General features: G+C 33.6%; 1 protein-coding gene across 1 annotated transcript in view; it reads right to left on the bottom strand.

Moving 5' to 3' along the window:
• Window positions 1-4,238: 4,238 nt before the first annotated feature.
• Window positions 4,239-25,343, bottom strand: part of LOC150019572 (sperm-associated antigen 6-like) — a 37,736-nt gene continuing 16,631 nt past the window's right edge. Inside the window, exons 5-10 of the mRNA XM_090267362.1 lie at window positions 23,442-23,647; window positions 22,009-22,182; window positions 20,479-20,631; window positions 17,936-18,127; window positions 9,231-9,347; window positions 4,239-4,346 (exon numbers count right to left, since the gene is read on the bottom strand). Coding sequence (XP_090123488.1) covers window positions 4,281-4,346; window positions 9,231-9,347; window positions 17,936-18,127; window positions 20,479-20,631; window positions 22,009-22,182; window positions 23,442-23,647 — 908 coding nt within the window. The 3' untranslated portion in view covers window positions 4,239-4,280. The remainder of the gene's footprint in view (window positions 4,347-9,230; window positions 9,348-17,935; window positions 18,128-20,478; window positions 20,632-22,008; window positions 22,183-23,441; window positions 23,648-25,343) is intronic.

The following is a 25,343-nucleotide window of genomic DNA, read 5'->3' as shown; positions in this document are numbered from 1 at the left end:
CATTATGCTAAGTGAAATGAGCCAATCAAAGAAAGACAAATACCATAAAACTTCACTCATATGTGAAAACTAATGAACAAACTGAACTAACAAGGAAAGTGGTGTAGGAAACAAGGACATAGTGACTCCCAAACCAGTACAAAATCAGTAATAACAAAGGGCAAATGTAATTAAAGGATCTCTGAGAGGGGAGTTGACAGCACTGGCATATCTACAAATCACAATAGGGGCATTTAGATAACCATGTTAGATTGTAACTCCGGAGTAACCGGTAATGGAGAAACGGGGAAGGGGGAGCTAATTGCGTTAGGGCGGGGAAGCTAATCACTCACACTTTAGGGTGAGGAAGCTAATCACTTTAGGGTGGCAATTTTAGGGTGGGGAAGCTAAGACTATAAAACCAGCCATCTTTGTCTACTTGGTGCGCGCACATTTTCCTGGCTGTGAGGGTGCGCCCGGCTCTGCAGATTCGTGAATAAAGGCCTCGCTTTACTGGTCAAGTCCTGTGTCCCAGTTTTTATTGTGAGCGTTTCTCACAGTGGGGACAGACTCATAGATGGAGAGCAGGATGACAGCTATTGAAGGGGGGAGATTAGAGGGTGGAGGGATTGAACAAAAAGGAAAAAGGACTCATGGACATGGATAACAGTGTGGTGATTGCTGGGGATGGAGGTATAATGGGACTAAAAGGTAATATAAAAAAATACAATAAGGATTAAATTTTAAAAATAGTTCTCAAAGAATTGAAATTCTTTATATCAAAAATACGTTAAGTAAGCACCATTAGTAATGTATACATTTCATATTTTAGTATAAATTCTAGCAAGACTGCATTACCACAAATTCTATATGCATAGGAAAGGCTATAAAATGTTAAAAAATGAAAATTAAAAGAAAAAATAAAATATGTAAATATCTATATCAAATGACCTTGCAAAATGACATATTATTAGTATAATATTCCTGATCCAAGGTTATAAAACTGGTAAGCCATAAATAGCACTCAGTTTAAAATCTCTATAGTAAACACTAGTCAATCATTAATAAAAGCAAGCCATTTATACATATTTTATAGTGATCCCTAATCTATCATTGAGGAGACCTTTTCCCTAAACCCACTAAAATGAAAACAAAAACGTTAAAACTCCATCTTCTGTGAAACAAGCAAACTGCTATAACTTTTGCTTTTTATTTTTAAATAGCATGTATAACATTAATACACTTTTCTAAATTTTTTCTATCTGTACAAAACTCAAAAAGGAACTCGGAACTATATTAACAGTTAATGACAATTATTTTCTTGGTTGTGAGATTTCGAGTGCTATTTTTTCTTTTTAATTTATCCTTTCATATATCCTAAATTTTGTAAAAAACTTACTTTTACAAACAATAAAACTCACTGTTCTTTAAAGCAATTATCACTGAATATGTGTCCAATTTTATGGTCTACCAAGACCTTTTAAAAACAAAACATTACTAGCAAATCAAATTTTAAATTTACCCTTAAACAATGGGTAAATGCAATAGTTACAGTTAAGATTGTCATTTGATCTGTTTAATCTCTGAAACAGAGTAAGTACAAATCACTCTTTTCTAGATGGTGGTGTGCAAATAAGCCAGAGTATACACAAGCCTCAACATTTGCTAGCACCTAACTCAATCAAAGGGTTGGCGATTTGAAAACACAGCAACTACATCCTTTGTTCTTTTAAGGTCAGTTTCTAAACTTGACATCTTGGATGGGAGATAGCCTGACCCAGGAATTTAAGGTCAGGGTTTATGTTAAGCAGGACCTCAAATCAAGTTTAGAAACAGCAGATCTTTTAATGGTTCCTTTAAGGGGAGAGTTTGAGAGGAAAAGTTTAGAAAAATATGAGGTCATCATTTGTTTTTTATATTAAATGAAACATGCCTGTTTTGTATTCAATATCTTGTGCCTATTTTGCACACTGTGTCCAGGCAAATGTGTTGACATTAGAAAACTCCATGAGGGCAAGAAATGTAGCTTTTCTTTATCATAAATCATCTGGTATAACTCCACTTATTTAAGAGTATGGGGCCTGCTCTGTCCACTTGCTTGATTTTTGGCCCAAATGTATAATCTGTCATTGACTGTCATTGCCCATAAGTGACATATTGGATTGCACAGAACGGGACAGTTTACAAAATTGTTAACATGCATCATTGCAGATTATTTTCACAAGCATCTTATTAGTGAGCTGAGCAAGTATCATCACCCTTACTACTTAACAGATATGACTAGAACCCAGATTTTCAACATCTCTTTCAGGCATCACTGATAGGCATCTATATTTCCACAACAGGTGAACTAAATGAACAAAGGTCAACCAGTAGTAAGATTCAACCAATTCTATTCCTAAACTGAAGTCCTTAAAATAAATTGTTCAGCTAAACGAGATATCCTAATAATAGTTGAATTTTAAATAAATTGATGGGGGTGGAGGAGGGTGGACAGTGAAGAGAGGGTTGGTCTGCTCAGAGAATTAAAACTAACAAAATTCAAGCCAGGGGTGAAATATTAAAGAACATCAGCAGCAGGAGACACTTTTTATTTTAGCACAAATAGAAAAATTTTTTTGTTTTAAAAAGTCTCATAATAGACTTTAAAAAACCAAAATTTCATTTTCTTTTAAGTGTTTTATGTCAAGAAACATTTCATAGCATAAATTTTCCAAATTGCATATGATTAAATTGTAGCACCCATCCATACACTATGAAATATTTATTACTTTCGTAGTTTAGTACTATTTGATAGGTTATGAAATGGTGTGTGTGAAGTGAAAACCTTCAAGTACAATATAGAATGGCTAGAAATACATTATAAGAAATTCATAACATCGGAAGAGATTTTATCCTATATAGACCAGTTTCTTCATTACCAACATGGTCATTAAGAAAAAAAGGTCTTAATGTAAGGAAGATGAAAACTACCTTTATTTTCTGAGATTCTTAAAAGGTTCATAAGACAAGCAGACAGACAGGAGAGAAAAATGAAAGGTACAAATCTGGGACTAAAGATACTTTCTTATGCAATAAGTCAAAGAAATCACTGCAAGGAAACAAAATAGGCCCAAGGAAGTATTAAAAAGTAAAACTGCAAGCAATTCTAGGCTGTATAAGACAGAAAGAAATGGTATAATTGTGGGTAAAATGACGTTCTAAAAGATGCAAAAAGCCATATGCACTGATAGGAAATGATTATAGAGATGAATCCAGAAAATACCCAAAGTAAATGGGTAAGAAAGCCAGCCAGACTGGAAGCACTGTGGCAAAGGGGCTCCCTGATTATCATTCTTCTCTCCAGTCTTCCAAAGGGAGGTCACTGTAGGGACTGTCCCTTTAGATCAAAAGACACACACATGCCAACTAATCAGATTCCTAAATCTAATCACATATTCCCCAAGGTCAGAAACACAGTAAATAGGAAAAATGAAAAGGACAATTCTAATGCTATTTTTATTTAAAATTTCATTGAAACCCCCTCTCACTCCATTTTAGCTTCCTAAGTGAATAAAGATGCATGTAAAGTCTCAGCCTGATGGTGTTCTTTTCAAATATGTCTGTAATCTCTGAAAATGTGACTTTTGAAATTTGGGAAAGTGACTAGGACAAGGGAATAATGATGACCCGTTTTACATGCCTGTTTCCTTGTTTATTCATGAGCAAAGCTAGACTTAGAAACCTTTCAATGAAAGCAGAAAGCATGTCTGCAGTCCTATAATGCTTAATGCTGATTTCTGCCTTCTCCAGCTCCATGAAAGGTAAGAAACAGTTTAGGCAGGGTAAGAAAACAGCTTAGAAAACTTGAGATGAAAAGTTTCCTCTTTCAGCTATTTTCCTTCTATAACCTACTATGGAATTTGCAAGGCCAGTTTTCCTTGCCTGTGCCTGCAAAGAATTGGCCAAAACAACTGAGTTTTTGAATACCACCTTTTATCTGTCTAGTTGGAGATGTGGTGTGTGTGTGTGTGTGTGTGTGTAGTTTTTAATAGAACAATAACAAATGCCTTAAAGTTCTTGAATGTCTTTTTAAATCTACCTTTAGATTAAATCCTGTGTAAATGACCATGAAACATTTCTCATAAATTCAAGCCACTAATTTTTAAAGTATTACATAAATTTAGAAAATATTATCTAAAGGTATTTCACATTGAATAAATCTAGAATGTAATAATTCAGATATTTAGAAAGAGGTTTAACAACTTTTATTCATAACTACTCTGCTCTGAATCTGAGTAGAAAAATGTAACTTTGCTTAGTTAGTAGGTGGTTGATAGCTGTCCACTCTCTGCAAAAGTGTATCTGAATATCCAGGAGAATAATACCTGAAAAAGAAAAAAATTTTATTAGATACTGGTGAAAAGATTCAGCACAGTAAGCGCCAAAGATTCAATATGAGGTTATTATCTGAAATAATTCTATAAATGAGACCTCTGAATAATTATGCTCCACTAATGCTTTGTGCACAAGTTTAGAGACTATCAAGAAAAAGAACATGAACCCACAAGACTGTGCTAGACAAATAACAAAACATTTAAGGAATATCAAAGCAGTGACAAAAAAATGGGTATCTTAAATCCAGTGATAGTACTTTATTAAAGCGATTTTGTTTTTATTATATCAAGTGACTGAGGTTTCTTTAATGACCATAGCTAATAGATTATTTATCATAAGTTAGGCAACACTATCATTACTAATCAAGTTCTGCATCTTGATTGTCTTAGAGATTATTCTCAAGTTATATTTTAATCAGATCTGGTCACCCATAAAAACACATTTCTGGGAGCATACTTCATATTAAAGAGCTATTTCATAAGTGGTTTACAAGTATTCTATTACACAAATATAGGAAATTAATTTCATTTGTTTTAGGCATCTATAGTACTATAAATTTATATTTATAAATAGAACATTTTATGAAACATTTAGTCTAAAAGTATTAAATATGTCAGTTAATGCATGGTGGGATGCTTCATATACCATGGACAGAATTTACATGCATATAAAATTATGTCAAATAAAATTTGGTAGACATTCTAGAATAAATTACTTAAAAAAATCTAAAGTGTAATTTAAAAATTTCCAAAAACACTTAAAATAAGTAAGTCTCCTAAGGTGTTTTCTCCAGATTAAACCTAATGTTTGAGACTTGCTTTGTCCTTTGTCAGTTATCTTTATCCTCAGAAGGTTGATTTAAAAACTCATAATTGATAGTATACTAATTTCTTCCACAATTTGTCAAGTTACAGTGGACAAAACAGAGCTGCATTCTTCTTGATAGTGTGCTTGTACAGATAGTCATAGTTAAACAGGTATATACATATTGTATAAACATAAAAAGCTACTTTAAAGAATGTTTTCACTCTAAAGGCCTCCTACTCTGGAAAAAATTGTCCCTTCAACAGTGGACCTCTTGAAAATAGTCATACACTGGGGAATTCATAACTGTTGCTCTACGTTAGTCCCAAATTTTAAAGTAGTCTCAACTTCTTAGGCCTTATACAATACATATGTCAGACACAAGGTAGGTATTTGTTTATGTAAATGGCAAGGAATAGATTTTTTAAAAGAACCAAACTTTGAAAATTGTGCTGCTATTTGGTAGCTGTTAACCATATACTCCTCATAAAAGAACTAAAATGAACCTCCAAAAAAGAGGAAATTCCTTTTCTATGCCTGTCAACCACTGCTATCCCAGTTTACCTCTAAAGGGCCTTTAAGAGTATAAGTGAATTAACCTCACCCTAGACCGTGTAGAATTTGGGATATTATACAGTTACCACATCAGAAATGTGCCAAATGGAAGACTGTATGCATGCCTCCCTCCCCAAATTAAATGTTTCCTAAAAGCATCTTCCTCTCCCCAGTTTAGATGAGATCCAGAAGACAAAGGAGTTCCCAGAACACCTCTGGCTGTGGAGTGGACAAGAACTAGAACTTAGAGATTCTAACATCTGGTCCTAGGTCCCTTCTATCTCATACCAACTACCTTTATTAGAAATTTTTAAAGACTACTAAAATTAGAAGGCAATAGGAAGTAAATGTTTAGGCTAATAAGAGCAGAGAGATGTAACCATTGATAAGCTGTCTTATAAAGAATAATTAGTTCTGAAATAGTTATAAAGTGATTCTTGAGAATAGGATTGTAAAAACAAAACTATTTTAAGATTATATTTGCCTCTTCATAGAAAGACATTTCAAAGGTTTCTATAAAACACCATTTTATAGAACCTAATGCTTTAAAAAATATATCAGAAACTTGAAAAAGTTAGCTAACCAAAATTCTTCATGATAACTAGTCAATTTTTAAAATAAAATTCAAGATTACAGAATGTTAGAAGTTAAAAATTTACAATGATATTTTGACAAAGCACCAAATTAGGTTCTATATAACAGAAGAGCTTTTTAGTTTCCATTCATGCCCTGTAAAGTAATCCTAGAAAGATTTCTATTCAAGAAAGTACTTTACCATTGGTTAATTCTAGTAGTTCATTCCATTTGGGGAGCCCTTTAGTTTGCTTTTTTTCATTTTTCTATAATTTTGTTTATGTTAGAATATTATATTAAAAGTTATTTTAAACTTACATGAAATAACATTCTTCCTAAAGGGATGTGTAAATGTGTAAAATTTCATTTTATCTACTTATCGAGAAAAGATTTTCATATTTCCTTCATTTAGTGGTCTTACATATATATGTTATGTAAACTTTTGTTAATCATTATATTTGTAAATTATATATGTTAGATATACATTTTATGATATGCTATTTCTTTTGTATATTTTATATGTATTATTATTTTCAAAGCTAACTTATTGGAAATATTTGGTCAAGGAGTTCTCATAAACCTCCCAAAAGTACCTAAACTTACATCTTTGAAAAGAATTTTACTTGCAGAATATATGTGAATAGAAAACAAATTATCTTAAATTTATTTCTGTTTTTAAAATCAGTGTTATCATATGTAGGAAAAACCACTGATATTAAATAGGAAGAATAGTTTATATGACTTTTATAAGTTTATATGTGTTTTAAAATTGAAATTCTCTAATATCCTCCAATATTAATTAGCAAAAATAAGAAATAAGTGTAGAAGTAGATAAATATGGCTTTTAATTCTGCATGTATTGTGGGTATTTTTCACATAATAAAAGGAAAGTTACCTCCTTGGTAACTTTGGAGTTAATGGTATGGTTATTTTAGGCTTATAAGATTTGAGACTTAGGTTTAGTGCTTTACAAATCAACCTCATTTAAAAAAATTAATCTTGAAAGTAGCTTCCTGCTCCATTACTGTGGAGCACCTGCATATTATAAACGACATTATTTATTTAAGTTCCTTTCAAATACAGACAGTAACTTTCTTTCTGATACTCAACATCTCTTTTCTATTTGTAATACTCCTATTAATACAAATGTGAGCTTAATAACAATAATATGCAGGGGATTTTGAAAATCAGAATCTATAAGTCCTTTCTAAATCAGGTTCACATTAAAGATTCATTTAATCTGAACTCTGTATTTGGGTAATCTTTCATAAAACATGTCTTAAATTAGTACAGAAGTGTCTCATATGACATTGCAATTGACTTGGAAATGTGTATATCAATCAGAACCTAATTTAACTTGAGGTAAATAAAGTGGTCAAGAGCAGAGGTAAAGGTGTACATTGGTCTTATGTAGTATTTCAAAGTCCACATTTTGACAAAGTGAATATAAAATCTATATTGGAAAACAGAAAAACCACATTATAATATTGACCTTCTCAGAGTCTATTTTTCCCACCTTACTATTTCCTCTGGGTAGCAGTTGTTAATACTGTTGATGTATTCCTGAAGAAGAGATCCAGGTTCTGCTTTTATCTCTTGAACCTTTTTAAGTCCACCACTTGTTACAAAAAGTCGTTGAGCTTTGCTATCATGTGGCAGCACCTTTAAAAGTGAAGCACATTAAAATGTCACCTTTTCTTTTCCAAGTTGGATTGTTACTACTGAAAAGCAACAATAGTGTAAAAGAGAATTTATGCCCAATATACCTGTAACAATGAGCCCGAATTTGCTTATGATTAGAAGTAAAAATCAGTCTTTCTAGAAATGTATGAACTTTTTATGTTGTGCAGATGGAATAAAGGCAATGAACATGAGTGGATAGTAGTAGCTTCTTTATATAGTATTATAACTGACTAGTCAAATAAACTTGACCCCATTCATTTTTATTAATTTTTAAATCAACCTTAATTACTTTTATGTTCTATATATTAAAAACAACTGTGTGTGTTTGTGTGCATTTGAGTGCTTAACATGTGCCTGGAATTGAGCTGAACTCTTCGTATAACCTCTCATTTAACTTTACAATGACCCTATGAAACAGGCACTCTTATTATCTCCATTTTATGGGTAATCATACCAAGGTTTAAAGAGGTTAAGACTTTGCTAAAGATATTACAGTTCCCAAATATAAATCCAGGTACCCCAACTCCACAGCCTGAGCTCAGAGCCACTATGGGATACTCTTTCCACAGACCCCATTTTCTTAAATCAAATCCCCTGAGCACAATTTAACCAGTCCTTGATAGCTTAGGGTCACCGTCCTGGTGACCAATGGCTGCGGCAACGCAGTCATTCTCAGCCTTTGCTATCAGCTGTCAGGCCTGCTGGCTGCTGGCCCTGCTAGCAGCTTGACCTTCCTACCCTACTACTTTTAATCTGCAATCATCTAAGAAATATTTAACAGCTACATTTGTTTAGATCGTTCATAAAATAAGTCAATAAACTTCAAATGACTGTCTGAGAGCATCTCTAGTAAGTGCATGAACTTTGTGAAAAATATTTCAGTGGCTCAGCGATCTTTCTCTTTTTCTTTTAAAGACCTTTTCAGTGTTCCCAGATGAATGAGACTAATAGATAACCGGGAAAATTACTAAAAGTTACTTAATATAAATTATCTATATTATGATGTTTTTATGTGTTGACATACTGTATATACTCCCTAGGAACATTAAAAAAGATGGTACAGAGATTGTGAGGAAAAAGGAAATGTGAATTTTATTAATTTATGTTTCTATCCCTGTCAATATAATCAGTGAATTAAGTAGGAGAACCCTGCCCCCATCTTACAGAAGAAAACATTGATCCAACAGAAAAAAAAAAACGAAAAAAGTTAATTTATTTTCATTTTCTTCCCCCACTTCCATGCTAAATGCACTTCTTACCTTACTGAACTGTCCAACCACATGCTTCAGAATATTAGGAGGAGCATCAAACAGAAATGGCTCAAGGGCTGGTAAATAGGTGCATTTTTGTAAAATATTCTTTATGGCTTTTTTACTCTATTGAAATACAAAGCAAAACACATACCAAAGTAAGCAATCAATTAAATCTTCACAAAAATTTATGTCTCATGTCCCAGGAATTTGAAAATGAAATCAATTTCCTGGTCTAAGCAGCAGTTGTTTTATTTTTTTAAATGCAAAATGAACATTTTAAATTTTAATTTACTTATATCCAGTAGATCTAAAATATATAAATTAGTTGAATATATTATTCATGATGAGTGAACTCAACTCAAAATACTTCACAATGGAGGATCTTGCTTAGTGAAGTTTCTTTTTTTATTCAATCTTTATTGTATCGTTTTTCCCATTACCATTTAGTCCCTTTATACCACTCACTCCCCAGCAATGACAACAGTTGTTTTATTTTTAAAAAATAGTTGTCAGAAAGACTCCTATCTTTCATTGGTTTTATCATAGAATATCCTGCCAGTTATCTTTGTGTCAACTTTTAAAATGTAGAGTGTATTATTGAGCTTTTAAAATACCTATGAGAAAATTAAAATTATAAATCATAAAGCTCTAGACTGAAAATTAATAATGTATTACATTTTATTAGTGTAAAAATTTGTATATATGAAACTCTGAGTTAGCTAATGCCCTACTCCTTCCTTCTAATCAACAAATTTGAAAAAATACCTAGTTTACTATAGAAAGCCATTATCAGGTGTTCTATATTCTCCAGAAGGCTCATGGCTTATGGGTATGTAGTCAGAAATATTCTACTATATGCAGTATTCAATGAGCATTTGTAGATACACTGCTATTGATCACTAGTAGAAATTGCCCCACTCACAGAAGCAAAACAAATCTACTCAACTATAGAGGAAAGCTCTACAAAAGGGGGTGGGTGTATCACCCACAAGCAAAAGAATAGGTACCCACAGGTACCTTTCCTACTGTCCCCCAGCACTCTGTATTTCATGGTGACACCATGTGGTGGTGCCAAAAGTGTGGCTGAGGAAGGGCTCTGATATAATTGCAGCACATTCCTGCAGCCAGCTCTAAGGCCATGGCTCTTGTGATTCTGTTTCTTTGTATTAAAGCCTGCCCCCTTCACCTTGGAAGGCTTCACGACTGGGTTTATCTACAGCTATTTTCCACTAGAAATCCACATCTGCTTGTATGTATGTGGTTTATGCTTCAGTCCATTTTTATAGCCTTTCCTCCGATCACCTGTTCTCTCTCTGAGGCCTTAGCTGACCTGGTCTTCTGGGATCTTGCTCTTCAACATTTAGCAATGCTCTTGAATGTCAAGGAGTATTTTGCTTTTCACATCATGAATTTTACAGTTGATAAATGGATTCAGCAAAAAACTTTCATCACATGTGTGCTCTCCAATTAAAAACTCTTGAATTTATGGTTTCCCAGAGACTGAGGCTAAGCAGTCTTGTAATCTCTTATCTCTTGACATACTTGTCCTCAAATATTGTTTTATAAACTAGATTAAATGAAACAACAAATTATGTAATGCAACCCAAATTTTGTCCACATGTAGTATAACATAAGTTATACCTTTGTGAACCAACTTAGGACCACAGTGACCCAGCAGGTCAACAAATTTAACTTAACTGGTGTCAAGGTCTACTAACAGGATAGCAGAGATCACATTCACTGTATCATGTGGACAGCCTGACTCTTAACAGTTCCAAATTGGTGATGTACTGTCAAGTTATTAATCAAGAGCCCTAGAGGATTAGATTCTAATGACCCTAGAAATTCACTGAGCTGTACTATCCTTTGTTAAGAAATATATTAGATTTATGATTATACGAACACAGGTATATACTTCTATATAGGAATGTATGTCATGATTAATAATCAGCTGTATTGTCCAGCATGAAAAATATTAATATATTAATTAAGATTTTGTTTACTTGCCAATTTCTGGGCTTAATATTTTTAACAACTTTATTGAGATACAACTTACATACTATAAAGTCATTCATTTCAAGTGCACAATTCAATAGATTTTTAGTAAATTTACAGAACTGTGCACTATCAGTACAATCTAATTTTTGAATATTTTATCATCCCAGATAGAAACTTCATGCCCATTTGTAGTCATTCCTTATTCCTTCACCCCACTTATCCCCACCATCCCTAGGCAACTACTAATCTAATTTCTGTCTATAAATTTGACTTTTCTGGACATTTCATATAAATGAAATCACATGATATATGAACTTTTGAGTCTGGCCTTCTTCACTGCTATTGATCACTAGTAGAAATTGCCCCACTCACAGAAGCAAAACAAATCTACTCAACTATAGAGGAAAGCTCAACATGAAGTTCATCCATGTTATAGCATGTATTAGTATTTCATTCCTTTTATTGTTACTAGTATTCCATTATACATATTTATCACACTTTGTTTATCCATTCACCAGTTGATGGACATTGGATTGTTTCCTCCTTTGGCTATTATGGATAATGCTGCTATGAAGATTCATATACAAGTCTTTGTGTAAACAGATGTTTACATTTCTCTTGGGAAAATACTTAGGGATGGAGTATTTGGATGCTGATGGTAAATTTATGTTTTAACATTTTGAGAAACTGCTGAACTGTTTTTCAATGTAACTATAACATTTTACATTCCCAATAGTAATGTAAGGAGGTTTAAGATTCTCCGCATGACGATCAATACTTGTTACTATCCATTTTATTAATTATAGCCATTCTTGTGGGTTTGAAGTATTATCTCATTATGATTTTGATTTGCATTTCCCTAGTGATTAATGATGTTTGACATCTTTTCATGTGCTGATTGGCCATTTTTATATTTCCTTTGGTGAAATTTCTATTCAAATCTTTGCCCAGTGTTTAGATTATTTGTCTTATTATTGACTTGCAAGAATCCTTTTATATATTTTTGAATATGTGCTTTCTCAAATATGTGACTTGCAAATATTTTTCCAAGTCTTTTCATTTTCTTCTTAATGGTGTCTTTTGAAGCATACAGGTTTTTAATTTTGATGAAAACCAATTTGTCAATATTTTCTTTATCACTTGTGCTTTAGGTGTCATATCTAAGAAATCAATGCCTAATCTAAGGTACAAATATTTACTCCTATGTTTTCTCTAAGAGTTTTATAGTCTTAAACTCATATTTATATCTATGATCTATTTTAAGTTATTTCTTGTGTATGGTATGAAATAAGGATGCAGATTAATATTTTTGTATGAGGATATAATAATTGTCTCATTATCATCTGCTAAAAATATTATCCTTCTTACATTAATTGTCTTGGTACTTTGTGAAAAATCAATTGACCAAAAAAGAGCCTACTTCAGATTCTCAATTCACTTACACTGGTATATATGTCTTTCTGTAAGCAAGTACCACACTATCTTTATTACTATAGCTCTGTAGTAAGTTTTGAAATTAAGCAGTGTAAGTCCTTCTTTTTCAAAATTGTTTTGGATAGTATGGGTCCTTTGCATTTCTATGTGAATTTTAGAATCACCTTTTCAATGGGGAGTGGGAGGGGGGCAGCGAAGCCAGCTGGGATTTTGATAGAGATTGTATTGAATATGTAGATCAATTTGGGGAGTATTGCCATCTTAACAATATCTAATCTTCTACTCCATGAACATGGAAAGTCTTCCCATTCAGATTTTCTTTAAATTTTTTTTCAGTAATGTTTTGTAGCCTTCAGTATACAAGTCTTATACTTCTTTTGTTAACTTTATTCCTAAGTAATTTACTCTTTTTGATGCTATTTTGAAATTAAGAAAATATATTCACATCTGAATTGATCATTATTAGCCTATGGAAATAAAATTGATTTTTATATTTTGACCTTATACCCTATGACTTTGCTGAAGTCAGTACCTCTGGTATTTATGTGTGTGTTTGTTTATTCCATAGGATTTTCTACATACAAGATTATGTCATATTTTGGATTTAAAATTTAATAGCCTTTAGTAAATGTGCTTTTTGTTAAGTTATTGCTGTAAGCAAAGTAAAATAGTTCTTATTTTTTAATTCAGTAAATCAAGTAATATCTTACTTTAAATTAATGAACAACAGATTATAAATTTTGCTAATGTCACCACATTTAGTAGCTATTGTTTATCCTTAGACATACATAATATATGATGACATCAGAGAAGGAACCATGGGTTATCTATCTATTTAGGGCAACTTGAGTTTGAGTCTGGTTTTCCTATGAACCATCATAACACCTACGGTTCTATATTTATTCATTTTTCTGTCAATTCTAAAAACTGACTCTGTCCACACTGATCAAAGCTGTTGTAAAAACCACAGTGACTAGCAACACTGTATTTCACCTCTTAACAATACACATAGAAATAGTAATTAACAAAATAAAATTGTCAGTATAAATACTTGATACCATTTCAATTGTTCTTCACAAAAATTAGAGGAATAATAAAAATTATTTATTGTTGCTTTGCTTATGGATGATTTTTAATAAAAACTTTAAAATTAAAAAAAAATGTTTTTTTTATTCAAAAGTGAATGTTGTTCTGAAAGCATTTTGGCCAAAAGAGTTATAATAAAAGGGGAACGTAAGAATAAATTTTGTGACCTTGGATTAGGCAAAGCCTTGTCAGGTATGACTCCGACTGCACAAGCAACAAAAGAAAAAAATATATAAATTTAATTTAATCTAAATTTTAAAGTACCATCAAGAAAGTGACATGATAATCCATAGATTGGGAGAAAATACTTATAAACCATACATCTGATAAGTACTTGTATCCCCAATATATAAAGAACCTTTACAAGTTGAGAATAACCTAATTTTTAAATGGGCAGCAAAGGGTTTGATTAGATCTTTTTCTAAAGAAGATGTATAAATGGCCCATAAAAACGATAACATTTTTTCGACATCATTAACCATCAGGGAAATATCAATACAAATCAAAACCACAATGAGCTACGAATTCAGACCCACTAGGATGGCTATAATAAAAAAACAAAGATAAGTGTTTGCACAACCCATGGGCATGACCTAAGGGGGCATTGGTGGGGGAAAAGAGGGTACTGAGCAGAGGGGGGCAAAGGGGGAAAAACTGGGACAACTGTAACAGTATAATCAATAAAATATACTTTTTAAAAAGTTCATCAATTGTTAAGTGGATAAACAAAACATGGTATATAATACAATAGGATATTTCTTTACAATAAAAAGGAAAAATAACAATATATGCTATATATAAGAATGAGCCTTAAAACTAATGCTAAGGGAAAATAGCCAGGCACAAAAGGCCACATATATTGTATGATTCCATTTAAATTAAATGTCATAAATTAATTAATTAACTAATTAATTAATTAAATGTCCAGAAGAGACAAATATACAAAGACAAAAAGTAAATCAATGGTTGCCTGGTGCTAGGTAGGGAAGATACAACAGAGTGACAGCTAAGGGGGGAATGAAAGTGTTCTAAAATTAGACTGTGGTGTGATCACACAATTTTGTGAATATACTAAACACCAAGGAATTGATCACTTTAAATGGGTAAATTATATTTCAATAAAGCTGCTGAAAATTAAACAGAACAATCATTATGATAAGAACACAATAAATCAAATAATGGCCTTAGAAATAGTTTTATAACTAAGGTAGTAGAATGAATTTATTCAAATGCCAAAAATAACATGGAACATTTCAATAGGATGTCTCTAAATCAAGACAAGTTGAAAATGCAATCACCTGAATAGTTTAAAAATACATGTAGGTAAGCTCATTAAATAAAAGATGTTTTGTTTTTGTTTTTGTTTTAGTTTTTAATAAGGTATTTGAAATAATACAGGCACAGGTAGATAGTAAGGCTATATGAAAATATGTAAGAAATTCCAAGGGGCTGCTCATTGGTTCTCTTGGATTGGAACCAATTAGAGAATGCTTAAAATAAGCTGACATGCCTTTGGGACAAAATAAACTTCAACATGGCCTTATAATTTGAAAGCTGCCGCCGAGTAACAAATGAGAAATACCATAAGACAGTTCCTGAAGCTCTTGGTTGCATTTTTCCCTACTGAGATAATGTCAAATCAAACAGACTTGGACTTTCATAACAACTGACAGGATCCAAGAGACCTTGATAAAGAAGAAAAAGAATGATGGATACCTACATTAAGAAAATCTTTGGCCCTGGTAGGGTAGCTCACCTGGTTACAGCGTCATCCCAATACACCAAGGTTGAGGATTCAATCTCTGTTCAGGGCATGCACAAGGTGCAACCAATGAATTAATAAATAAGTGGAGCAACAAATTGATGTTTCTCTCTCTCTTAAATCAATAAGTTTTTAAAAAGAAAATATTTGGATGGGCTCAAAGCCTTGGAAGATTGCTAATGAACAATAATTGATAAAGATCCCACTTTTAAATTTAAAATCCAGTGTATTTCTTGAAAATAAATACTGTATCAAATGTAGGCAGAATTTAACTTACTGTTGTTAACTTCTATTAGTAAACCTAAATGTTTTACTAAAACCACCTTTGTTAAAACAATAAAAATCATCTTAACTACAGTGATATTTATACATAATATCATAATAATTTAAAAGTAGGCAAAAGTAGGTTTACAGTTGTGGGTATGCAAAACAGTTTATTCTTGTATTATTTGTTAATGTATTATTTATTTGTATTATAGCTGTAAACCTACATTTGCCTATCCCTATACAGTGCTACCTAAAAAACTATTTGCAAGGGTTTCTCGGCCATAATTACTATTGACTCCACTATTAACTATTCATGCTCTAGCTCATGGATTCCTTTATTTCCAATACTTACAGGAAAATAAAAGTTGTTAAGTGCTGGAATCTGAGAGTGATAGTGTATTTGATTATGTATTTGTTGATAATCTAGAAGTTGAATATAATTACTATTATAGCCTGGGTAGCACAGCTTATGCCTAAAGAAACCTTGCAGAGGAGCCAGGTCACTGGTTCACTAGAAGGGGCAGGAGGATGAGAAGTGAGAAAGAGGGAAAAGGAAAGAAGAAGAATCTGTGGGATATGGGAGGAAGAAAAGACGATAATGATAATGGGTTAAAGAAATTTGAGGGCAAAAGAGGACTACATATATAAGCTAAAATTACATATATGTAAATAAACTGTCCTGAACAATTCAAAACTGAAAATGGGGCTGTGATTTCTCAACCAGAAAGTCAAAGAATCACAGAATTCTTAAATGGGAAAAGACCTTAGCACATTGTCAGCCTTATTCGTCCTACCAAGCATTGCCAAGGAATGCACTAAACATTGGAGAAATAGAAGGGAAGCCCCAAATCTACCAAATCATTGCTTTGATCCAGAAAGTCTTGTAAAAACTGAAAAAAACATTCATTTAGAAATCAGCTTCATTCAATGAATTTGTAGAGAAATAACATGTAAACATAACCAAATATACATAAATTCACTTCTATAAAATGTATGTTGATAAATGATTCACTATAACTTTCAGAATCTCTGAACTTTACAGTTCTAATAAAATTTCTGCCTCATTGTATCATCTAAAGTTGTTTCAGCAAATATGTTTTTTTATTTGTTAATTTATTGTTTTAATTAAAATTTAAATATAATTTAATTTACTGTTGTTAATTTTATTTTGAATTATCGTATTTTCTGTGCACTTCTTTCAATAAAAGTTGATTCTAAAAGCTGTTTTAAAAAAGTTACATGTTTTCCTAACATGGTAGTATGATGGGAAACGTTTCCTTTTTTCTTTTTTTAAAGATTTTATTTATTTATTTTCAGAAAAAGGAGGAGGGAGGGAGAAAGAGAGAAAAGAAACATCAATGTGTGGTTGCCTATTGCATGCCCCCAACTGGGGACCTGGCTCACAACCCAAGTGTGTGCCCTGACTGGAACTGAACCTGTGACCTTTTGGTTTGCAGTCTGGCGCTCAATCCACTGAGCCACACCAGCCAGGGCGGGAAACATTTTCTTTCTTTGAAATTCTATAATTATTAAACAACCCCTCTTACTTTATACTCATGTTTTGTGAATCATTTCAGTAGCTAGTAATACTTTTTTCAGAAAGCTGGATTTTTTAAATGCATATTTAAAAATGTTTACTTTAGTGAATACTATGGACATTTTTCTTTTAAGGAACAAATTTAAGACATATCATTAAAAGACCAGGCAGACTTGCGGAGTTAGGAGAGGTAGATCATGGCTTCAGGAACACCTCCTGCTCAGTGGCATTGTACGTTTGAAAGCACCTTAAATTCCTTTGGACTCAATTTTATTAATGCAAGATGGGCTACAGTTCTCTGCAGCTAATTCTAACTCCAAAATTCTATTATTCTTCAATTCCTATTCTATAAGAAAAGTCAGCAAGAATGTAGAAGGCAACAACTAGACATTCATTTTACAAACAACTTTGCACCTACAGAAAACTTTCTTTAAAATGTATCCCTGATTTTTAGAGACAAGGGAATCCCATTTTCAAAGAAGAGTCTCCGCAGGCAGTTCTTCTAATAAATTTGTTATTTCTTGACTCATAAAAGCAGTATTATCCATAATGAAAATGAAACAATTTCAAATTACATATTTTTAATGCATCAAAATCTTCACAAAACAATAAGAATTAAGCACTTACTTTTACTTGAAGATCCTCAGAGCTTTCTGTTGACATGTACAAAGAAAGGAGAACTGGCAACGTGTTTGTGACGGCAACAGCCCGTGCATGCTCCGGGGTGTGTCTCCCAATCTGTCCCAAGGCCCAGGCAGTAGCAGCCTTAATATGATCTTCTGATTCTTCTGACAAACAGACTGATAACTGGGGCACACCCTGCAGCGTTGATCAAAAGAGCAAGTGTTATGACTCTAGAGCAGGTTTAAAGAGTCTTCCATGCCTCTCAAACATTAGAAAAAATCATTTTGGCCTTGATCCTTTTTTCCTAGATGGTTCAATAAATGAACACATCGAAGTCAATAATATGACTAGAACTAATTTACTTTAATTATGTGTTACAATCCAACTAAACTAAGACTATCTCTACTGGCGTTTACTCCCCAAATAGATAGGCACTTAATCAAATAACAGATGCCACAGATTAGTACACAGGCAAAACCAAATTCCACTGTGACAAATTTAAAATGCTTAGGTTTTTCTTATTTTCCTTTGTTAAAGAAGTTAATTTGGAATTCCTTAAAATTGCCTTTTCACTAAGTATAATAATTCTGATAACAAAATAACTACTATGGATTTGAAATCCAATGAATAACATGAGCCAGAATTCTATTTAAATAACTTTTAGATTAAATATGTCCACTAAAATCTTTCCTGAAATAGTAAAAGATTTTTCATCAATTTTGGTCAACTTTAAAATGACAGTTTTGCCCATTTTAACATGACTAAATGTTAAAGTAGAAATAATTACTTTTGTTACATAGCGCGTGTTTATATTTTGCACTTTAGGACTCAATTTTATCTAAAGAATCAAAACCAAATTAACTAAAGAACCCCAAAGACCTTATAGTTTCTATATTTAAGGAAGACTCAAATAGCCAAATCAAATTATAATTCCAGATTCTGTATAGGAATAATTTTTTAACTAATCTGAGACTATAATAATTATTACCTTAAATTTAGTACCACAAAAGTCAATGTCACATTGTTATGCTACACCATAGCAGAGGCCAAATGATCATATACACTTTTTTCCCCTGTACCTTTAAATTCGGTTATTAAGACCAATTTTCTTCATTGGCTTCTTTTTTCCAACTAAAAATGTTTGTCAATACAAAAGGTCAGATCTGTCTTCAGAATGAGACAACTCTCCAGAAAGTTCATATTCTGGGACATAACAAGACTGAAGGAGCAGGAGGAAAAGAAGTCAGCCTCTTCCACCCCAACCCCCAAACTCTTGACTTACTGGCCTTGGTTGTTATGAATACCAAATGAAGTAAGAAACATGAATGTGCTTTGAAAATTATAAAGCATCATTTAAATGTGAAGTCCTGTTTATTACTAGTCCTCACAGTATTATGTAGGAAAAAGAAGGACACAGTACTGTGTGGTTCGCCTCAAACTACTGCTGTCACCTTCATCTTCAACTGACAGACCACTGGGTGGGAGAGGCCAGCAGCAACCCTAGGCCCAAGAAGGGGAGTGCCTCCTTGTTATTTTGGGGAGGAAATAGAGGAAGCAGAAGCAATTGTTGCTTCTTTCATCATTCTTCCTATGTGTAAGCTTTCTGACAAGCCACAAAAGAACCAAGAATCAAAAATCCTAGTAATATCCCCACAGTGACCCTTCAGGAAACAGCACTGCTGTTCTAGTCTCTATCATAGTCTTCGGTAATAGAAGAACAAAATAAATGTGTAGGCTAAAAAGCGAGGAAAGCCAAGAATAGGTAGAAAATAAAGATCTGAGGCTCCCTTTTATTCTGAGGATTAGCGGGGAATTAAAAAACAGAAATCCACACTTCTGTTTAACATAGAACAGCAGGTTTTCTATGCTGATAAGAAACACATACCCTAGAGAGTTACCAGAGACACTGTTAGCAAACAGCCTGTAAGAGTTCTTCAGGAAATCTATCTTTAATCATCCAATCAATATTTCTGAGCACCTACCATGTGTCAGGGCTGCATTGTATGGTGGGTTAATACCAAGTTATAAAATGAGACGGGGCCAAATTCCTAAGGCAAGGACACAGTCTATGTGCTTTGAATTGCCCCCATCTAAGAAGAGAAATGAGTTCATGAAAGCTGATGAAAGCAGATAGAAAGGGATGCCCTAGCCATTGTCATCCCCTACCTGAATGTCAGGAAAGGGGAGAATGACTACTGGGCATGTAATGCCTTTAATCAAAGCATGCTTTACATTTTGTAAATATATACAGTCGATCCTTCAATGTAAAATACACTGAATATTTCAAAACAGGTAATCCTAATACTCAGAGGTATTGATATTTTGTAGATATTAAATACTGATGAAAACTTTAAACTGCCTACAAAATAAACCTTATTCTAGCATTGCTTTCAGAAACTTACTAATAAGCCTTGGAAAGAAGCTGAAAAAGTCTTCAGGTTTCTTTCACTCTGGTCAGTTAGATTTTATAATCTGTTGGAGAGTATTACTGTGATTCTTAGAATATCTTCCTACAATAACTAGAAGAAAACCAAGCAAGAACCAACCTTGGAAATGATCACTGCCATTGCCAGGTTCTCAGAATGAGCCGCCACATAACCAAGCATCATGATGCCGGGCAGCCTTATGTTTCCTTTGCAAGACCCGATGCAGTCAATGATGGCAGCAACTCCTCCTGCGTTATCTATCAAGTGCGAAAGCTAAGGGAAAGGAAGGAGAGCTAAGCAAGTGTGACCTGAAAGCATAAATTATCTTTAAATATTACTTTAGTATCGCCAAACAATTTTTACTTAGAACCTAAAAACACCTGGTAAGATTTGAAATATGATTTACTGAAATTACTTATTAAAGAGATATACAAGTATAATAATCCTATTTTATTTTATTTTTTAAAGATTTTACTTACTTTTTAGAGAGAGGTGAAGGAGAGAGAAAGAAGGAGAGAAACATTGATCGGTCGCCTCTCACACGTCCCCAACCAGAGACCTGGCCCGCAACTCAGGCATGTGCCTGGACTGGGAATCGAACCAGCAACCTTTTGATTCACAGGCCAGCACTCAACCCACTGTGCCACACCAGTCAGGGCATAATAATCCTATTTTAAATGTACAAATATATTTACTGTGTGGCGCTTACTCTGTGCTTAAATTTTTCATACATTGATGGCACAACTTTTATCCCTATTTAATGGCTGTCAAAATTCCTCTCCTAGACACAAATTCTAGGGCTAGTTCATAACTAGCTAACTACTGAAAGCCCCAATCACAATATGTGAGTATGAAGCAGATTAATCATTGAATGCTGAATGACAATGTCAGACTTGAAATAGTCTAACCTAATTATCCCCCCTTTACAAACAATGATTACTATGATTCAATCATAAAAATTTCAACCAAGTAAAGATGCTAGGTGAAATAAAGAATGAAGACTTTTAAACTTTAGTAAAATGAAATTGATTGGTCAAAATATACACAGAAAAAGGTACAACGTCAGAATCCACCCAGGCTGGCTCATCTCTATTCCTTTGTCATCTAAGGACTCAGAGTGGGAACCCCCATGTTAGGGTAGTTACACTGGGTGGGGGACCTGGTGGTCTCTCCCACCCTGGAACCATACAACCTCTCACTACTCTCAGCTGATCTAAAATGACAATAATGGCAAAGGACTACAGTCCCCACAATCTAGAAATGAAAAAAACAGGAAACGATTAAAAACTGAGGTTTCTGTCTCAAACTCCATCAATGTTATCCAGTAGGGTTCTCAACAAGGGGCGCTTTTGTACTTTGGGAAACATTTGGCATTATATGGAGACACGTTTGATCCTCATAGTGTGGGAAGGCATGCTACTGGCAGGGTCCAAGGAGGCTACTAATTACCCACCCTGCAGTGTACAGGACAGTGCCCCACAACAAAGAATCCAGTCCAAAACATCCATAGCGCTCAGGATGAGAAACCCTGACCTAACCAAACCATGAGGCACAGCACCCAGGCCTTTTACACAAATTGATGTTTTCCTTAACAATGAAAACTGACTAATATTTTTGCAGTTAAAGCTTTTTTCCTTTTTTCTTTTTTACCTCAGGTGTATGTTTTGCAATCTCTCTAATTAAAGTAGAAGCATTTTTCTTCACGTAGTCATCTTTGTCCTTCAGACAGGTAAGTACAACCGGAAAAATCTCTGCTTCAACTACCATTTCTGCCAGATCCACAGAATGTTTTGAGATCTGACTGAGAGCTGAAAGGACCTGACGCTGTCAAACAAAAACCAAAATAAAACAAAACATCATGTAGAATCCACTGCAGAATTCAGATATAATTGAAACAGCTTCGTACATAGTAAAATTCCTTTATAAAAAGAAAAAACAATTACATATCCAATATAACCTAAGATTTCTGAGTCTTGAGATATTCTCATCCTAGTCTTATACCTAAATACTCAATTTCTTAAATCCCCTAATTTCCAAATTAAATGTCTTAGTTTTCTGTGGACTATTTAAATGTCTATCACAGATGATCAAAAAATATGACCTTTGGATAAATATTATTTTTTAATTATGTAATACTTAAATTGTTAATTTACAATACATGTGATAATATAGTACAAAAAAGATCAGGCAGAACTAACAAATGCTGATAACATTTTGAAGAACTTTTCATTGCTTAATTAACATTAAATTTTTAAAAAACTTTTAGGATATAACTATTAGCATTTACAGTAGTCCCTCTCTATATCGCGGTTCACTTATCGCAGCCTCACTGTTATCGCAGGATTTTTAAAAATATTATATTTAATTATTTATCGCGGATTTTTGGCTACATCGGTACTGTATATGTAAGTTGTTAAAGTTACATAGGCTTAAGAGTGTAGACTATGTTTAAGAACATAAGTAATGTTTATAAAAGTATGGAAAAGGTTAATAAGGGAGTGGGAAAGGTTAATAAGGGACTGGGAACAGTTTGTAAGTGTGTGGAAAGGGTTTATAAATCCTTAAAATATATATAAATACTAAAATAAATGTAAGGTTCCTACTTCGCGGATTTTCACCTATCGTGGGGGGGTATAGAACGTAATACCCGCGATAAGTGAGGGAATACTGTAAAAGTATAATTGGTGAAATAATTAACTGAAAATCAGAATTTAGAAAGTTATAAAAATACAAATATGATAACTTTCATAAGAAACTTAAATATATAGTGGTGAGCTAGAAAAACTTTTAAGTGCCTTTCCATCCTCAGATTCAATCATTATGTAATTCCTTATTTTAGTGATTAATGTTAATACTGATGCTACCTCTGATATTTAGCATTGCACATATTTTTCCCAGTCATGTCTTTATTGTCTAATCCTTACACCATAATTTTCATATATTAAAAGACCAAATACATAATACAGTCACATCTGTTTTCAACAATAATTTACTAATTATTTTTGAATGTATAATATTAATCTATACACATTTCCATTTTCTTAGATTAACAGAAGTCTGTTTTTTAACTTATTTTTAAATACCTTCAATTGAGCATCAGGGTTCAGAATCATCTGGGCTAAGTGAGCGATAGCTCCTGCATCCACTACTGTCTGTGCTAACTCTGGAGAATGCTTTGCAATATCACTGAGGACCGAAGCAGCAATCCTTTTCAAAGCAATTTCTGGCTCCTGGATACAGAGTACTAGAAGAGGAACTGCTCCCGCATCCACCACAGCTTGTGACAGTTCTGTGGGTCCAAGAAAAGTAATTAAGTGAGTATGGGTGACTGACCTTTGTGCAAGCCATTTTTCACCCTGACAGATACAGCAAAGAAAAAAAGGGGAGGGTGTACTTCAATGTCTCTACATCTGCATTTCAAATCAGCCTTCCTGGTTTAATCAACCACGTGGACCAATCCAGAGCTGAAAAGCATACAGGTCAATAGGTGGACCTCCATTTACATGAACACATTTGAGGTAGATTAGGCTGAAAAGGCTTGCTGTTTTTTTTTTTTTTCAGAGGGTAAGCAAAGGTCAGCTGTTTAAACTCTGAAAGTTCTGCACTTTTCAACAGGCAAGTATTTTATGCATGGTTTACAATAAGAGAAAATTAAAGCACCAAAAATTTACCAACCACAGTAATTAAGCAGTATTTTGTACTATCTACATGAGTAAACAGTAATATGAATGTTGTGCTAATAATGTTGATTTTTAAATTCCATTCATCTTACAGTATTTTTAAAAGATTTTTAAAACTTCATACAAAATAAAAAGATGCATATTATATATATAAAAAAATTTCAAGACGATGTCTACAATTAAACAGCATACCTTAATATATATAAATGTTAATGTTTATTTAGGTAAGGGGATAAATTTATCTGAACCATTTTACTTGTCAGAAATAAACATCTTTGGAATACAGATGTTGATTTACTTGTGTGTCCAAGAATAAATAGCTATAAAAATAACATATTTTAGATCATAGATAATGAGAGACAGTCAAGCAGATCCATATAATACACATGTAAAAAGAAAGTCTTTTGAGAAGCATAAAGCACAATACATAGTTACAAGATTCTATTTTCACTTTCTCTGGTTTTCCTTTTTTTGTCCTCCCCCAGCGTTCTGGGACCTCAATAGCCATGAGGCCAGAGAGTGGCTCAGGCCATGGGGTCTGGTCCCAGGGCAAGGACTGGAGCCCAGGCATGCATATCTGGGGCAGCAGGCTTCCCACAATTCCCAGAGGGAGGGACAGGGGCTCAGGTTCAGGCAAAGGCATTATTTGTCATATCAAAAAACCTCAAATATTTGGCAGGAACTTAGAGGTTAAATTATGGTAGTTTACTTAATAGATTCTCATTCAACAGGCAACTGGGAGCAGCTGGGAAGACCCCAGCCAGCTGGCGTAGGATACAGATGACTTCCGGATCTTCTGTGGAGATCTGGGCATAAGGTGAAGGATGGCATCTTGGCATGTGTCTTCGGCCATTTCCCACTCTTCCTTAAGGCTAAAGTGATCTATGACAAGTACACAGGCAAGACCAGGGGCTATGGCTTCCCTACCTTTAAAGACCCCAGAGACAATGTACATGCCACGCATGTGATGAATGAGAAGTATGTGGTCTCGTGCCCCATCAAGCTGCACAGAAGCATGTGGAAGGGACAGAACCTAGGTGTGGTGTGCAAGAAGCAGAAGCAGAAGGAGAAGTTGGGCTTGAGATAGGGTCTGTGGCTGGGCACCTGCTCCCATCTGGCCGGGGTGCTTTGAGAAGCCTAAAGCACAATACATAGTTCTTTTTGGAAAACCCTCAAGTATCCATCTACCCATCACCCTCAAAACCAGTTTCAACAAACTTCTGTTCATTTCCAAATTTTTTAAAAATGCCACAATAACATTGGCATGAATAAAGTTTTTTATTCTGTGGAATTCTTTCCTTAGGA

This window comes from Furipterus horrens, unplaced genomic scaffold, assembly GCF_987537825.1.
Source record: "Furipterus horrens unplaced genomic scaffold, mFurHor1.1.pri manual_scaffold_2, whole genome shotgun sequence".
Classification (NCBI taxonomy): Eukaryota; Metazoa; Chordata; class Mammalia; order Chiroptera; family Furipteridae; genus Furipterus; species Furipterus horrens.
The sequence above is the reverse complement of the archived record's forward strand: the minus strand, read 5'-3'. Positions and strand labels throughout refer to the sequence as shown.